This window comes from Balaenoptera physalus (assembly GCF_965194825.1).
Source record: "Balaenoptera physalus genome assembly, chromosome: 10".
NCBI classification, from domain to species: domain Eukaryota; kingdom Metazoa; phylum Chordata; class Mammalia; order Artiodactyla; family Balaenopteridae; genus Balaenoptera; species Balaenoptera physalus.
This window is the reverse complement of record NC_138889.1, coordinates 82,144,079-82,161,191: the sequence shown is the minus strand read 5'-3', so window position 1 is coordinate 82,161,191 and position 17,113 is coordinate 82,144,079. Positions and strand designations below refer to the sequence as shown.

Below are 17,113 nucleotides of genomic sequence, written 5' to 3'. Positions count from 1 at the left end.
CTTAGGGAAAGATGGAAAGCAGAATCGACCTAGCTGACTGTCTAGTGTACAAGGCTCCCACTTTGGGATAGTTGTACATGGAACAGTAGTTTTTTTTCTAGGGAGAATGTGCTGGAGCACACATTGGTAGTCATAAGGTTGTAAGGTAGGGTGTATAGGCTTCTTCTCCCTGATGGTAGACTTTGATGGTCCAAGAAATTGGATCTGGTCTCAAACAAAGAGTCTCCTCTCCCAATCCGTCTACTTTATTTTACTTTCTTGAAAAAGATGCCTTAATGTGAATGTGGCTAGGATGCAGTGGCTCTAATATTTGCGTTCTCTAGAAAGAAAACCATCAAATGTGGTCGTGGGTGTGGTTTCTGAGATGAACCCAGATAGCAAGTACTCTTGAAGGTAACTTAACACCACCACAACTATGTAAATCCTAGCTAGCAAGAACCTAAGCTGATCAATGATCCAAGCTAAAGCCCAATCAATTTTCCCTTTGGACTATGTTTTGTTGGCACATTTCATTTTGAACAGAAATGTCTGTAGGGAAATGCTCACCTTTCCACCAGAAGTTGAGTTTTCCAGGCCATTCCTAAAATGTTTTCTTTTGAGCTACGGAGGATAACAGGAAGGACATAAGATGTTAACTGATTCCCTGGATAAAATGTACAACTATTCCCAGAGTTTGGTATAATACTGTGATTTGGGGGAAAATGGAGTGAAAATATCTGATGACTAACAGGACTGAGTTGGGCGTATCTCACAGAGAATAAGTGCTCAGCTGTTCTTACATAATAAAAAGAATTCCTAGTCATGTGTGTGGATGCATACACACACACACACACACACACGCATACACACAAACACACCCTGGGTCTATGTCTCCCTGTCCCCAGTTGACAGACTAATCAATTCAGCCTTATCAGTTAAGCAACTCTACACAACCTGGATTTTCAATTTTGACCATCAAGTTGAGAAAAAAATGGGCAATTTGGTAGCCTCATGTTGATAGTTGGCCCAATATGTCCTCCTTCCTTGGCATGAATTATATCTGCTAAAATTCCTGTTCCAAGGAGATTTTGATGGTGATTGATAGAGCCAGCACAAGTGTGAAAAAAAGAAAATGCTTGTGTGACAGAAGAACTAATCAAGCTTCCTCCCCCAACTTTGCTAACACAAAGCATTAGGATCAATGTGATACTCCACCTGCACTTTCACGTGCAAATGCCTTGATGATGACAATGAGCTTAACGGAAGACACATAGTCAAAACTTTTCAAGAGTGGGGAAGGGCCCACAAGAATAGGAAACTATTGCTTTGGAGAGCTAAAGAGTGAGCAATCCCCTCTCCCCATACACGCTCAATAAATCCCAACCTAATATTTAAAAAACAAGCAGGATTAAATTTAACATGCAGATTATAGGAAAAAATACCATATCACATGAAAATTTATTGAGTGAAAAAGATTCTTTTTCATTGCATTCTACAACAGATTGTGATAAGAGTCATTTTGGAAGAATGTGCAGCATTCAGAAGTTGTATCTCATCATGCAGTCACTCAGGAGCATTTTATCTCAAAGTGCGTGCACAGACTCAGACAACTGCAAACTATTTCAGCTATAACCTAGAGCGATTTCCCACATACTGTACTATGAAAACGCTTCAGCTTTGTGCAACTTGTCAAGGCTGACTGCATGCACATATATATATTATTTATTTGTTTGAAAAGACAACAATTTAGAATAAGAAAATATATAAGCAGCATTCATGTAATACAGATTTCCTGAGAATAGCGTGTGTCGTATAAATCTTTGAGAAATAATTTGTATTCATTTGAAAACCATGATATAAAACATTTCTCTCAACTAAAGCAGAGTCTTCTAAAACTGATATACCCATGAGGGGCTGTCAGTATTTTGATGTCAACAATGACGAAAGCATAGCTAGATTCTACTGCATTGTTTCACAAAAGGAAAATTTCAGATAATTTTTTCATTGTTTCTCTGTTTTTCAATCGGTTTCAAAAAATATCAGAGAAAGCATTTTCTAAATCAATGTATTATAATTTTTTATTAAAAACACCTTTCTCTTTTCATGTTTTTCTCTCTAGTAATCAATATGGTTATATAAAAATAACTCAGAAAGAGAAGAATTCTCAAGGACACAGCTATCATTATTCTTTACTATAAGATAAATGTCTTTGTCTGTGTCCCTAATTTAGAAAGGGACATAAATGTCAGGTTCATTTATGTCTTTAACAGGCATAGAGAGTATTTATCCTCAGGCATGTGTATACATTTAACTAACAACAACAAAAAAGGAAATGCAGGTGCTACAAAAATGGAGGCGTTCAAAGTTCCTTCGTGTAGTTAGTAGAATTAGTTGCTATGAATAAGCAGGTGGCAGAAACAAAACCTCTCTGGAATCTGAATGGAAGAATCCCTGGTGGCAAGGGAATGGGAGGGAAATTTAGAGTCTGAGGTTCTTCCCCTTGTTCAGTCAGACGGCAAGTAGGGAAGTGAACAGTTTTGACAAAAACCAATCAACCAACCAACAACTATAATCTATCAGCTTTTCCTTGGAGGGAAAAAAGGAAAAGTCAAAAAAATTTTCAGTGTTAAAATTATAAAAATAGTTTTCTAGTTAAGAGAAACTTTATACTTTTCTTGCTAGAGAAACCCTTGCATATATATTACAAAGTAGCTTTATTCCCATTGGGTTTAATCTGACCTTTATAAAATTTGGAAATAACTGTATTTTGTTAAATTGCACAAAAAATAATCACATATTTGTATGATTATGTATTCCTCATCCCATTCCTGGGGGAAGAAAACTGAGACTAGCTTTGTTTTGCAAGAAAAAGAGTCTTGATTTCTACCATATATTTTCTTATTTCAACTCTTCTCTTCTTTCCCATCCTGCTCCCATAGTTTATGCCTCCACCAGACTTTCTTTAGTTGAATGTGTCATCATTCCTACAACATCAGCCTGTGAACATTCACACTCACAGATACAGAGTTCAGAGAAACAGCAACTCCACAACAAAGCAAAAATTATGTCTTTCACAATTAATTTGACTTTGTTTCTAGTGAGTTTTCAAAAATAAACCAAACCAATCTACCAAAGAAATAATAACAGAAAACTCCCTTCAGTCATGAAAAGAAAGTAAAACTCAAAAAATGTACGTTTTTTACAAATAATATAAATTTATATTCATGCATTGTTTTCATCAGCTCATGAGCAAGAGTGCACATTGTTGGAAAAGCTTAAGTGTTGCAAAGCATCTGCCTTCTGTTTTCCTGAATAAATAAGCCACAGTGGCATACTGTGTAACTGGTCTCAGAGCTGCATGAATTATAACTTGCATTCCATATTGTTAAGGTGCAAAGGTACACGGAAAACCAACATATTTACAGCATTTCAAGTTATTCTGTGAGAGTGTTGTAATAAATCAGGGAGGTGGAAATTAAGTATACTATAAAACAGCTTTCCACAGTAAAATATGGGTTCATCATGTTCTAAATGATATGAGAACACGCATCCATATTTTGTAACTCTGTGGCTCTATTGGCATTTAGCAAAAAAAAAAAAAAAAAAAAAAATGCAGTAAAACTGAATCTGCCAGTGATAAAACAGATTTGAATGTAGCCAATGCAATAGAATATTATTTCAATGAATGGTATTCTTTTTGGAGTCTTAGATTTTTGGTTTGACTACTAAAGATGTGTAACTCTTCAACTGCATAGTCAGTATAAAGCAGCATAAATTCCCTGTGTCACAGATCCAAAATCTCAGCAAGAAATAAGGGAAATTTCTATGAAACAGTAAGCTGAAGGGACATGGAGTTCAGGCAGCAAAGGTAATAATTGATTTACCATTTCTTGTAAGTATCTCAACTCAGCCTAAGGTTCCAAAGACATCCAAAGATTAGTATGTGGGTGAGGACCACATGATACTTTAAGTCATGCCTGGCTTGTGTACATTTACATGGAAATCTGTCTCTAGAAACCTCATCATCACCCTTCCTATTACACTGCAGCTGATGGAAGGTGAAGGTTTCCAAACATACAACTCCCTGAGGCTGGTTCTGAGAATTAGATCCTGGCTTCCTGCAATGTCAATTTAACCATTTTTTTTTAAGGTCATGAGTCATTTGTTTTCTTCCCTAGAAGCCTGGATATTTCAAATCCCAGAGATGGCTGTGATGCATTTCCAAGTAACATATTATACATATGTTTCGCCAGGTATGCCTTCCTCCTAGATCCCACCTAGAATTTGAAGTTGCCATCATGCCCACTAATGGTATTGCCCCTGCTGGGCAACAGTTATCAACTAAGGCCATTCATGGTGAACAGGGTGACCGCTTTTTCTCCGTTGTTGTTGCAAATGTTCTAGTTCAGCCTCATACATCATTTCTTGGACTAAGTACTTCTCCCGTCGTATTCGGTCATATAGATTCTTTGGTACATCTGGAATCAGGTAAGCGATGAATGACTTGATTCCAAAAACAAGGTGCTGAAAATTTAAGAGAAGAAAGTACATTTTCAACGATTCTAAAATGCTAATTATAAAACAGAAGTCATGAACAATGTTGCATTTGCCTTACAATCAAGCATCGGAACTCAGTATGTACCATCTAGAATATTAATATTTTCAAAATTATATTGGGAATACAATTATTCCCTTCCATCACATAAGTATTCCAACAAAGACATGTTGATGTCACCTTATAAACATTGAATGAATCTGAAATTCACACCTATAAAAACCTTATATATTATGCAATACTGTTATGATATGCTTTGTTATACACAGATAAGAGAGATCACGTGCAGGGACAATCCTTGTTCGATAGATTCAAATACACAGTGTACAAAACTCACAGAATACAGTCCTGCCTGTGATGCTGGATTTGGACTCAACCCCCAGCACATACATTTTTCAGAGTTTCTACTCTATTAAAAGCATATATTATTATAACTGCTCTAAAATATCTTATCTCTATTAATTATTTATTCTATGATAAAAATAGACTTAAAAAATAAACTGATAAAAGTATTGTATTTAAAAAAAGCAGGGACAAAAATCAAAAGGTAATACGCCAGTGGTTAAAAGTACAGATGCTGACTGAGACTGCCTATGTTTGAACCCTACTCTGACACTCATTAGTTGTGTAACCTTATGCAGATCACCTATGTTCTCTATGTCTCAGCTCTAAAGTGATGCTAATAATAGTGTCTCTTAAAGGTTGGTATAAAAATTAAACAAGTAAATATATTTGACAGGCTCAAAGGAGTGCTTCGCACAGTATAAGCACTACTTAAATATTATCTCCAACTATTATAAATGCATCCTATTTCTTTTCCCATGAACAATAAGTCTTTTAATTTCTCATAAAAGAAGAAAAATCTGATTGACAGACTTAGGATGATCTGTAGAAAAGAACCCATTCACCTAAAGGACTTTGCGACAGTAGTCTCTACGTGGAAAGGAAGAAGGCACTTTTAACTGGGCTTGCTATATGTGTCCCAGGACTGCATAGTATTGATAGATCATAGAAAAGCAGGTCATATTTTCCCATAGAGAAGCAAATCAAGAGCTTCTTTCCTGACCAAATATTTGATATTCACAGAAATAGCCAGCAATGTGACCCAAGAGTACAGATATAAAAATTAAAAACATTTGTTACAATTTAAATTAGTAAGAAAGAATATGCTCCAAGTCCTATACCATAGTAACAGAGAAACCTATAAACTGATTCACAGAGAGAGTTTGATATGCAAGGATGGCTTAATATTAAAAAGGAAATCTATTTTTTTTAAAAGCTAGAGTTTGATACCCATTTATCAAGACACTATCATAACCAATCATCTTAAACAAAAAACCTACAGCAGATATCATACTTAAAGAAAAAAATCAGAAGTATTTCCACTGAAGTTGGAAAAAAGACATGTTTGTTCACACCGCTGCTATTCAACACCATATTGAAGTTTCCAGCAACACAGTAAGGCAAACAAAAGCAATGAAACATAAACCTTGGAAGTAAACATACAAAACTGTTATTATTTGCAGCTGGTATTATCATTTGAAAAGACAATCGCAACCAATTTAGCAGACAGAATACTAGAACCAGTAAGAGACTTAAACAAGGAGGTATGCCCATCTTAGAAAGACTATTTGTATTCTGGCAAAAATCAAGCAAATCATATAATGAAGTTTAAGACAGTACTCATAGCAGCAATAAAAATATCTATAAAGTTTCTAGAAATAAGAAGGTACAAATAAGTAAGAGAATATTTTAAAATATATTAAAGGACATAAGAATGATTTGAATAAATTCTACATTCATTAATGAAACAGCACAGATTTTGTAAATAAGTCAAAATTTGATTTCTACAAATGTAATTCTAACCAAAGTCCTTGCTCAATATTCAGGGGAACCTGAAAAATGGCTTCTAAAATTTATATGAATGATTAATAACTCCAAATAGCTTAGATAATTTTTTAAAATAAGAGCAAGTGTGGCAGGGTGGACGGTCACTTGCTTTATCAGATATGACATATTTAAATATTGCATTTAAATAGTGCAATAGTGATCCAGGAACAGACAAATGGAGTGATAACTCAGAATACTGAGACCAGAGATACACCCATGACTACGCAGGAACTTGGAATATTACAGAGATGGATTTACAAATCAGTGGATAGGTGACAGATGATTTAGTAAATAGCAGTACAAAAATTATTTCACTGTATGGAGAATAACCGTTTCCCTCAGACTCTATAAAAACTCCTGGTATTAAAGACATGTGAGAGGTAAGACTGTAAAGTTAATAGTAAAAAATGTAGTAGAATATCTTTTTGAACTGGAGATAAGGAAAATGTCCTAAATAAGTTATACAAAATAAGCACAAACCATAAAAGGAAAACAATGATGCGCTTGACTACATCAAAATTGAACATTATCTGTTTACAGATAAAGTTAATAGGTTATGGACAAGGAAAAGGTATCTGCTATGTATATAACTGGTGAAGATTAATATGTAGAATATATAAGGAAATCGTAAAATTTGGTGACTCAACCAAAAATGGATCAAGGTTATAAATTTACAAAAAAATGAAGCCCAAATGGCTTTCTAGTACTAAAAGTGATGGTCAGTGTCATTAGTAAACAGACTAAAACAAAAAAAATTAGAGCAAAATATTACCTTACTGTTATACAACTGCAAAATGTTAGAAATTCAGATCCTATGAAAATCTGGTGAAAATCCAAGAGAATTTTGAAGAGCAATCTGTTGGTATTACATGAAACCGAGTATGTGTATAAACTAACAATTCCACACCTGAGTAAAATACTCCTTAAAAACCCTTAAATATGTTTACAAGGTAACATGCCCAAGATTCTTAATAAAAGATTTATTGAGGTAGAGAGAATTATTGTAGGTCTAAGCACCTATCCTTAGGAGAATATGGTATTTAATTTTGATGAAATATCATAAATAGACAAAAGAAATTATAAATCTCATGGATAGATGTCTCTCTAGATCTGAAAAAGTATAATGGGTAAGAGATAAAAATGAATTATTACATAATACCATTGAGGTAATTTTGAAAAAGAATACTTAAAATAATACTATATATATATATATACACACACATATATATTCAATATACTTATAAACAAACATATATTCAAATAAAGATGTGGAAAATCTTCCACAGAAGAAAAGACAGTGGGCGCTTTTGGAGTGGGTGGGTAATGGGGAATGAAGAGGAAAAAAAAAAAAAGGAATCATTGGGCTTAATGGATCCATGATGGTAGGTTGCTGTTAATTGAGGCATTTGATTAAGTCTTTCTACCTGAGCTCCAAAAGAAGATGAAGAAGAAAAAAGTGTACATTTTAACACACACAATAAAAAAGACTTTTTGGAATCATTGGATTGGAAATATGCTTTAAACTCTTTTGCTACCTGTAATAAAATAGAAAGTCAAGCTTCATCAGGAGACATTTTTATAGGCCCATAGAGTCACTAAATAATAGAATTTAGTCCTGGATTAAACCTTATTTCATATGCAAAAAAGTTTTATGTATGGCTATCTTTTTCTCTCCATAATTTTGGCCATAGGAAACAGATGCATTTAAAGTTTTTCCATAGACCTTAGTGAATAGATACTCAATATATTCCAGTGCTAAGTTCTTTACTGTATCAAGCTGGTTATATTTTAAGCAAGGCAATAATACTGTAGCTTCTCCAAAATTTCTTCACAGACTACAATCTAAAATTATTGCATGACTCTGATCATCAAAATCTGTGCACGTTTTATAAAAGTGTTCTCAGGCATAATTTATTGAATTATGCACTGTTGCTGTACAAATACACATGATCAACTATAATTAGAGCTGATTGTTCAGAAAATAAGTCTCTCCACCCCGATGAATAAATATGGGTTCTTTTGTTAGATGATGAAAACCAACCTTTCCTTTTTAAATTTGGTTATTAGGAGGCTCAAAACTAAGTTGAAGTAGAGTTGATTTACAATGTTGTATTAGTTTCAGGTGTAAAGCAAAGTGATTCAGTTATACATACATATATATCTATTTTTTTTCAGATTTTTTTCCCTTATAGGTTATTACAAAATATAGTTCCCTGTGCTACACAGTAGGTCTTTTTGGTTATCTATTTTGTATATAGTAGTGTGTATATGTTAATCCCGAACTCCTAATTTATCCCTCCCCTTTCCCCTTTGGTAACCATAAGTTTGTCTTCTATGTCAGAGAGTCTGTTTCTGTTTTGTAAATGTTTATTTGTATCATTTTTATAGATTCCACAAATAAGTGACATCATATGATATTTGTCTTTCTCTGTCTGGCTTACTTCACTTAGTATGATAATCTCTAGGTCCACCCGTGGACCTAGAGATTATCCTAGTTTTCTGATATAAATACTCTTTAACATACATTATTCAGTTCTTGCTTTTTTGCATGTCATAGTGGTTTCCTTGTATCTGAACCTTTTACAGGGACATACTCAAGTCCTGTTTTGGAAGTCAGTGAGAAACTGACTTCAAAAAGGCAACTAGGGACTTCCCTGGTGGTCCAGTGGTAAAGAATCTGCCTTGCAATGCAGGTGACACTGGTTCGATTCGATCCCTGGTCGGGGAACTAAGATCCCACATACTGCGGGGCAAGTAAGGCCGCACGCTGCAAATAATGAGCTCACGAGCCTCAACTAGAGAGCCTGCGTGCCACAAATTACAGAGCCCACGTGCCCTGGAACCTGCGAGTCACAACTAGAGAGAGAAAACCTGCACACCACAACTAGAGAGAAGCCTGTGCACTGCAATGAAGAGCCCACATGCTTCAACGAAGATCCCTCGTGCCGCAGCTAAGACCCGACACAGCCAAAAATAAATAAATAAAAAATAAATCTTTAAAAAAAAAAAAAAGGCAACTAATATATCAGTCAGAAAAGCGTTTACCTAGAGTAATTTTATCAGCCTGTGACTAACCTCAAACACAATAATGAAGGCCAATCTAGCAGCGAGGATATGCCAGTATTGTAGGGTAAATTCATAGGGTTTGGAACTCCAAGGAGGACCTCTGTAGTCTCGGTACCTAAAATCCACAAAAACAAAGAATTTGAAGAACAGAGACCAAAATGAGGAGGCCCCAAATGTTCTTAATTTGCCAGAACTCCAAAATGACAGTTTAAATGGGCCCATTAGCATGTTGAAGGGAGGAGACAGAATGGTGAAAGCAAAAAGAAAAGATAACTATAATTTATAAGTAAATACCTGCAATAACCAGATTTTCCCATGCCAAGCTCACTCAGGTCAAAGAAGGATAGGCTATTGTTGACATATCCTGTTAAACAACTGGGAGAAAAGAAAAGAAAGCATATGTGATTCAGAGATTCATGAATTTCTAGTCCAATTCCTTCATTACAAATGATAAGATTTAATAAGTGCCATTACGTCTTTCATTATAATTATAAACTCCCAGCAACTCAGCTCTCTGATTCTATTCTCTGACTCCCATTACATCTGTGATTATGCCTTAATGAGACAGACTCTTGCCTGCCCTTTCCCTCCAATAGTTTCTATTTTGCCTTATCATTTGGCTTATGTTTTATTAAGTGTTAACTAGGCACTAGGCATTGTGGTAATTACTTCCTATGCATTGAAACTGCATAAATATATATAAACATGTAACATGATTTGGATAATTATAATCAGCCAATTGATAAACATGTTTATTTGTAATTTATTAACTTATTCAATACATATTTATGGAGGACCGATAATTTGTTAGAACAATTCTGGATGCTTGGTATTCAACAGTAAACAAAAAAGGCAAAATTCCCTACTCTGATGGTTAGGTATTAAACTGTGATCAGGGTTAAGTTTTACAGTAGCCTTAGAACATGTATATTATTATCTTCACCACATAGATAAAAGAACTAAGATTTACAGAGACTAAATGACTTTCTCTAGGCCTATAATTGTCAAAATTTCTGGTCTCAGATACCCTTTACATTTAAAAAAGCCGTTGAGGATCTCAAGGAGCTTTTTGCATAGGGGTATATCTATTGATATTTACCACATTAGAAATTGAAATAGAAATTTATGTTCATTCATTTAAAATAACTATCACATCCATTCAAATAATATAAATAACACATTTGAAAAATAGTTATGTACTCCAAAAGAAAAAAAACGTAGTGAGAAGAATGACACTGATTTACGTGTTTGCAAACACCTTAATGCCTGCCTTAATAGAAGACAGCTGGATACTCATACCTGCATTAAATCTATTGCAATATGTTGTTTTGGTTGAAGGGTAAGTAGAAAATCTGGTCTCATGCAGACAAGTAGTTGGAAGAAGGAAGACTATTTTAATATCATTTCAGATAAATGTCAATATTTTTCTTTGATATTACACCAAAGCTCTACCTGTGGTCATTTCTTAAAGTTTAGTTGTAAGGTGGAATCTTCGTGTAACTGAACTTTCATTTGCATTGTTCCATATGGATTTTGCATTAAAATCCATAGGTCTATCTTGTACTTTGAATTCGTCATTTATCCATGCATGATTTTGTAACATCAAATTGGGGCCATTTGGAGAACATGTGTTCCCTGAATTATGCAGATTTTCCAAATGTTGATATATTTTTACTATAGACCACGAAAAAGCACAATTGTTAATATTGTCACTGACTTTTATCAGAAAAATAAAAAAACACCTATAAGTACGGGGAACCTTTAAAGCTCAACAAATATTGTCAATTATTTTCCTTAAAATGACAAGCTAGTTTTGTGCATTCTGTAAAAGAGTGTTTGCTAAATACCCAAGTCTGAATATTCATAGCTTGTCTGACAATTTTATTTCATGTTAAAAAAAAAAGTTTCTTTAGTTTGCAGCTCCAAAAGTTTGCACTTTTCTTTGACACTCTCATCACACGTTAGGATGCAGCAGAAGCGCTTTATGCGCACTCTGCATTTTGTCGAATAGAATATTGAGAAGACATTTATTCAAGGGTGGAGGTTTGGTAAAATGAATAATTATTACTGCTTCATCAAAGACATTCTGAAATTTCTTACTGGCATTTTAAAAATGGTGAATGTAGAGTGGTGAGAAATAGAATCATTACTAGTATTTTTTGGTGCCACTGCCTTGAGTGATGCAAAGCCACCAGAAAATTTTATCCCACCACTGCTTTTGTACCATCTGTGCATATGTCAATGTGGTGAAAAAAGCAAATAGTATCTTAGTATTATTATGAAAATAGTATTGACCTCATGGACCCTGAAGGAGATATGCAGGCCATAGGTTGAGAACCACTGCCCAGAACACAGCGTTGTTAGAGACTGGATTCAAGTGCCCATTTATCTTATTCTAAACCCCAAATTTTAATTACAGGGCCACACTGACTTCAACTTCACTCCCCTCCCTGGCCATCCTAGACCTCATAACTTATCATTTCAGCTGCTCTCTTGCCAGTATCATCCTCTCCGTTGCCACCTTGTCATTTTGCCCCCTTGCTCTGAAAATTTCCAATCTGAATGAATTTACCCCAGTTTAGCTGCTAAACGTACCTGGAGAAAATTAAATACCAGGAAGCCCCTATGAATGTGTGGTTTCAAACTCACATAAGTCCTCCACATCTCTTCTTGAAATGATTCTACATCCCTAGTCACTGCTAATGGAATGGAGAAGGGGTCAGGTGCTATCCACGTGAAAAGTCAGTACCTGGAATGTGAACAGAGCTTATACCCATCCAATCTCATTTTCACCTGCCACTAGGTGACAGTAAAGACACCAACAAATAATGCCTGTAAGGAAGAGGGCTGCCAAGCGAGCCTACATATTTTAAACCATTAAAATCTGCTTCTAGAATATTTTGAATAAAGAAAAAAGAGACTTTTGTGGTTTTCACTATTAATACTAAAAACCAATTTATATCTGTTTAGTGTTTTACAGTTCATAAAATGTTACCTCAGGCACCATTTCTTAAACATAGGTCCAGATTGATGATGTGCCTTTTAGTAAAAGGCAAAGTTAGCACTTAAATCTTGGGAGTTTGACTGCAAGTTAAAATCTCTTGACAAGACTCCAATATATAAAAGAAAATCTCCTGCCTTTATTACCTCTCTTTGAAAAATTGAGACGTACATTTGTGTTCAGAAAGGCACTGCAGTGTTCTGAGACAAATGAGTTCATCTGCAGAACTAAGGGCTGATTTCATCCTAAACCAGGGCTCTGCTTGCTCGGGCACACGTCCTGCATCTAGATAAGATGCATGCCCAGGGCTGCTCCTGAAGGAAGGAGGAGACACAGCTTCTCTTATCACTACTTTATTTCCTATCACTACTTCCACACCTAAGGCTAACCTCCAGCTAAAAACTCCAGTTTCTCTCTGTCTCCAAGTCCAGTGCTCCCTTGCATTCTTCAAGCTTTCAAGAAGGAAAGATCTGAAAAACTCATATCCCCTAAGGCAGTGGTTCTAAACTGGGTGACTTTGTCCCCCAGGGACCATTTGGCAATGTCTGGAGACATTTCTGGTTGTCACAAGTCGGGGAGCAGGGAGGTTGCTCTTGGTATCCACTGGGTAGAGGCCAAGATTGCTGCTAAACATCCTACGATGCACAGGACACCCCTCCTCCTCAAAAATAGAATTATCTGGTCTATAACGTCAATAGTGCAGAGGTTGAGAAACCCTGTTCTCAAGTGTTGATTTAAATTTTAACAAAAAAGAAAAAGGAGACAGGTCTAGGGTATCATTTTCTGCATGCTTAAAATCTCTAGCAGTAAATTCCTTTAGAAAAATCTCTAGTCACATAGCTGAGAGTTTCTTCATATTCTGTATATCCCCACAAACTAGCTTAATTCCCTTCAGTAATTTAACTAGTATAGGCCTCAATTTCCCATCTATATAGAAAAAATATTGCATTGGATTCTTTCAAAGGTCTCTTCTAGTTCTAAATTTAACTTCTAAATACATTAAAATGTTTTTAACATTTTAATACCAGTGATGCATTTACACAGAAAATCATAGACTCTAAAATTATTTGCTGTAAAAAACACTGTTGCCCTTTTTATCCCACTTGATTCCATCTAATAAACACATAAACACAATGATCAGAAACATTACCCTTAATGGTCACAGAACAAAGCTTCCCAATAAGTTCCCATTTTAATTACAAATAAAAAATGTGTACATTTCAACCTTACCTTTCACTATATTCAAAATGATTTGCACAGGGGCCATATTTGTATTCATAGACAAAACGTGGGATGTAATCAGATGTAATAGCAATTACAAACGCATTGGTAATCACAGCCAATATACCAATTCCTTCAAGAATTCCATACCAGATACCTAGTAGGAGAAAGATTAAAGATAGTGAGTAAAAAGAGAAAAAGTTAAAACCCTTTAATCAACCTTAATTTGGAAAAAATGTTTTAGTTATGTTGGAACCACGGCTCTGTCCATTATTTACTTTCTTAGGATGGTATGTATCTCACTACAGATATTACAGCTATTGAATACTTTTCCATAGAGGGGAGGTAGACACCATGTAGAGAGATTTGAAAATTAAAATATCGTTAGGAACTGGTTCATGTCTGTACCAATGAGATATGGACACAGCTGCTTAAGATTCTTCAAAGCCTATGTATAGAACTTGATGAGGTACTCAAACCTATAAAAATAAAGTTCTACATCATTGTGTGAACTCTGAAATATCTGTGTTCACTATGGGTTTTGCCTTTATCTTTGTCAGCTACCTTTTTAATGTAAAAATACGAAAAAGTAAAACTAGTTTAGTGTCAAGACCTGGAAATCACTAGTTGACATTTTCTACTTCTTAAGAGGCCAATCGGGCATCATATAGATACACAAAAAAGCTTTTGAAATTGTATATAGTATCAATAGACTATTGATTATGGTCAAAACTGATGTTTCAAATAGGATTAAAGTTAACTTTAAAAAATAATGGAATGAAAAAATAAGCTCTGGAAAGGGATATATGAGATCCTTTTCAGTTACAAATAAGTTTATGAAATAGCATGTTCAGTATGAACTTACTCTCAACTAAGAGTTATAACTAAACTTACTCTCATTTCATTCTTTAGTTAATGAAAACAGTTTTGTTATGGCTGGAAGGGAGCTCCAGCAATAGAAACCCACATTGTGCTAAGTAAGATCAAGCCACCACTTGGCGTTAGCAATGCAAAAATCATGTACTTGCTGAATCTTACCTATGTCGGTTGCTCTGGCTGGCAAAGGCCTCCGCCACTGGGTGACAAATTTGTACGCATCCAGCCTGATTTCAATGATATTGTTTAACAAAGCCAAAAGAGGGGCCAGAGGAAAAGCCGCAACAAAGATGGTGGTAAAACCAAACTGCAAAACTGTAAAGGGAGAGGGTTAGAAAATCGGTAATATAAACAGTATCATTTATTGAGTGCTTTTTTTGTGCCATATTAGGCATCTTTACATAGATTGCCTTTAATCCTTTCAACATCCCTACAAAGTAAGCATGCTTATCCCACTTTACAGTTGAGAAAACTGTAGCTCATACATGTTAAGTAAACTGGCTAGATGTATGAAAAATGTTAAAACCTGCATTCAAACTCAGATCTCAATAGATTGAAAGTCTATGAGCCTTTCACCTCTATGCCATGCAGCATGAAGGAAGAAAAACATCAGAAAAGGACTTGAAGAAAAATGCTTAGTCCTAGAAGGGAAGAAGGAGACCTAATCTTGTCCTCTCTTTTTATAGATGAGAAAACTGAGGGCCAGAGAACAAAAGCAAATGTCAAAACAACATGCAGTGATCTTAACAGTTGGAATGGGAATCCTTATTTTTGTAATATAAATAAGTAAGCTTCTTGAGGACTCAAGACTCAGACTGGGTCTGTGCAAATGTTTATTGTGAGAAAGAATTATTGCTTTATTTGGGTGGGCTGATACATTTCTTAACATAGGAATGGGTTTTGCTTTATTTTGTTCCTTTAAAATATTTGCTCAAAAGGTAGGTGCTTTCATTTTGGTCAAACGTTATGGTTGACAGGACAAAATGCATAAGCCTTCCAAGGGTACTGCTTTAATATCTTCTCTAGCTCTGCTGAGATAAAGGTACAAATGTGTTTTAGAATGCTTGGGATTGGAAAGGAGAGAGATGGTTTTCTCTCTTGAATCAGAGCCTGAGTGAAGTAGAAAAAAGTATCAAGAAGGTCAAATAGCTTTGCAGAAGGTTCTTTCCATACCCATTTCTAAGTACTCATCCATCAGTCCGTGAATATTCATGGGCTGTAGATTCCAATCATTTTCCCACTGAGGTATGGAAGCATCTTGTATACCCCGCTTGATTTTATGTCGTGACCACCAGTTCTGGATCAACCTGCATCAAGACAAAGGCCTTTTAAGCTCATATTTAAGCACCTGGTAAACAATTTATAGTGTATTAAGAAAAGAGAAACTCCAACTACCTTGGGACTACACTAAGAATGCCTGGGAAATGGGGGGATCTTTGCATGGTCTCAACTTTAAATTTAGCAAGGAGGAAGAGGCCTCAGACTTCCTAGACCCTATAAACATCTACATAGTTATCAAAGAGTTGATCCTCCCATATACTAGGTGCTTTCTGATATTGATTAGACAAATACTCATTTCTGTGATTCCTTCCCCTACCCCACCTATATAAATACCTAAACTCTTATGCTGCCTGTTGTGATTGGATCTGAGCCCTTCCTTCCAAATCTTCTGGGCTATGCTCTCTGAACATGAGTAAAATCATGTTTCACATTAGATAACTGAGCCCTACCTAGAGTTTCAAGAGATGTAGTTTCTAGTCCTCACCCTACAATGCATTAGCTGTGTGGCTTTTAGCAAGTCACTTCACTTCTCTGAGTTTATAAATATGAAGGGTTCAAGCGATTACACTCTGCTTCTATAGTGAACAATAATTTACAGGTAATGAATCTGTGTCTCAGTCCATTTATCAGACTTGGAAAGGAAGTAGCAACACTCTTTCCCTAACCCAGGGGCAGTCTTGAAATTATACGACTTAGAAATATCCTGGTATGCAAATATTGTAGACTTCTGGGTAATGAATTATCTTAAGAGTTAGATAAAAATTATCTCTAGGATAAGGTGAATCTCACAGGACTCAATGAACAGTACACAACTCTCAATTTTAATTAATCATGGACCTAGAGCTTCAGTGGGGGTTGGAAGAACCACCATAGTTAGATCAAAACATCAGGTAGCGCTTCAATGTGTGCCCCATGGAGGTTTCTTCTGGAGCCTCGTGAAGATGAAAAAGGGGGTTGGGAATGGAAAGCCTGCTTGCTTATATTTTATTTATTTCAGTCTGCTTAAGATTTTACTTGAGGAAAGAGAATTGTGCTTTAAAAGTTTAAAAATCATTGCTTTAGGGACTGGTTCACTCCTGCTAGAGTTTCTTCAGAAAGGCCTTCGTCCAGCTGTTGGGAAAACCCCACCAGGATGTCATTTGCCATGGTACCCTTGGGATTTGATATACAAAATCCAGGCTCACCTCTTGGGCAAGGCCATCGTGAAAATGTGATGTCCAAAGTGCATGGTATGTACAGAAGTA

General features: G+C 35.5%; 1 protein-coding gene across 2 annotated transcripts in view; it reads right to left on the bottom strand.

The window, feature by feature from the left end:
* Positions 1-1,418: 1,418 nt before the first annotated feature.
* Positions 1,419-17,113, bottom strand: part of ANO3 (anoctamin 3) — a 433,470-nt gene continuing 417,775 nt past the window's right edge. For both annotated transcript variants that reach the window (XM_082476760.1, XM_082476761.1), the window contains exons 22-27: positions 15,762-15,895; positions 14,751-14,903; positions 13,722-13,869; positions 9,785-9,865; positions 9,500-9,605; positions 1,419-4,503 (exon numbers count right to left, since the gene is read on the bottom strand). In XM_082476760.1, coding sequence (XP_082332886.1) covers positions 4,321-4,503; positions 9,500-9,605; positions 9,785-9,865; positions 13,722-13,869; positions 14,751-14,903; positions 15,762-15,895 — 805 coding nt within the window. In that variant the 3' untranslated portion in view covers positions 1,419-4,320. The remainder of the gene's footprint in view (positions 4,504-9,499; positions 9,606-9,784; positions 9,866-13,721; positions 13,870-14,750; positions 14,904-15,761; positions 15,896-17,113) is intronic.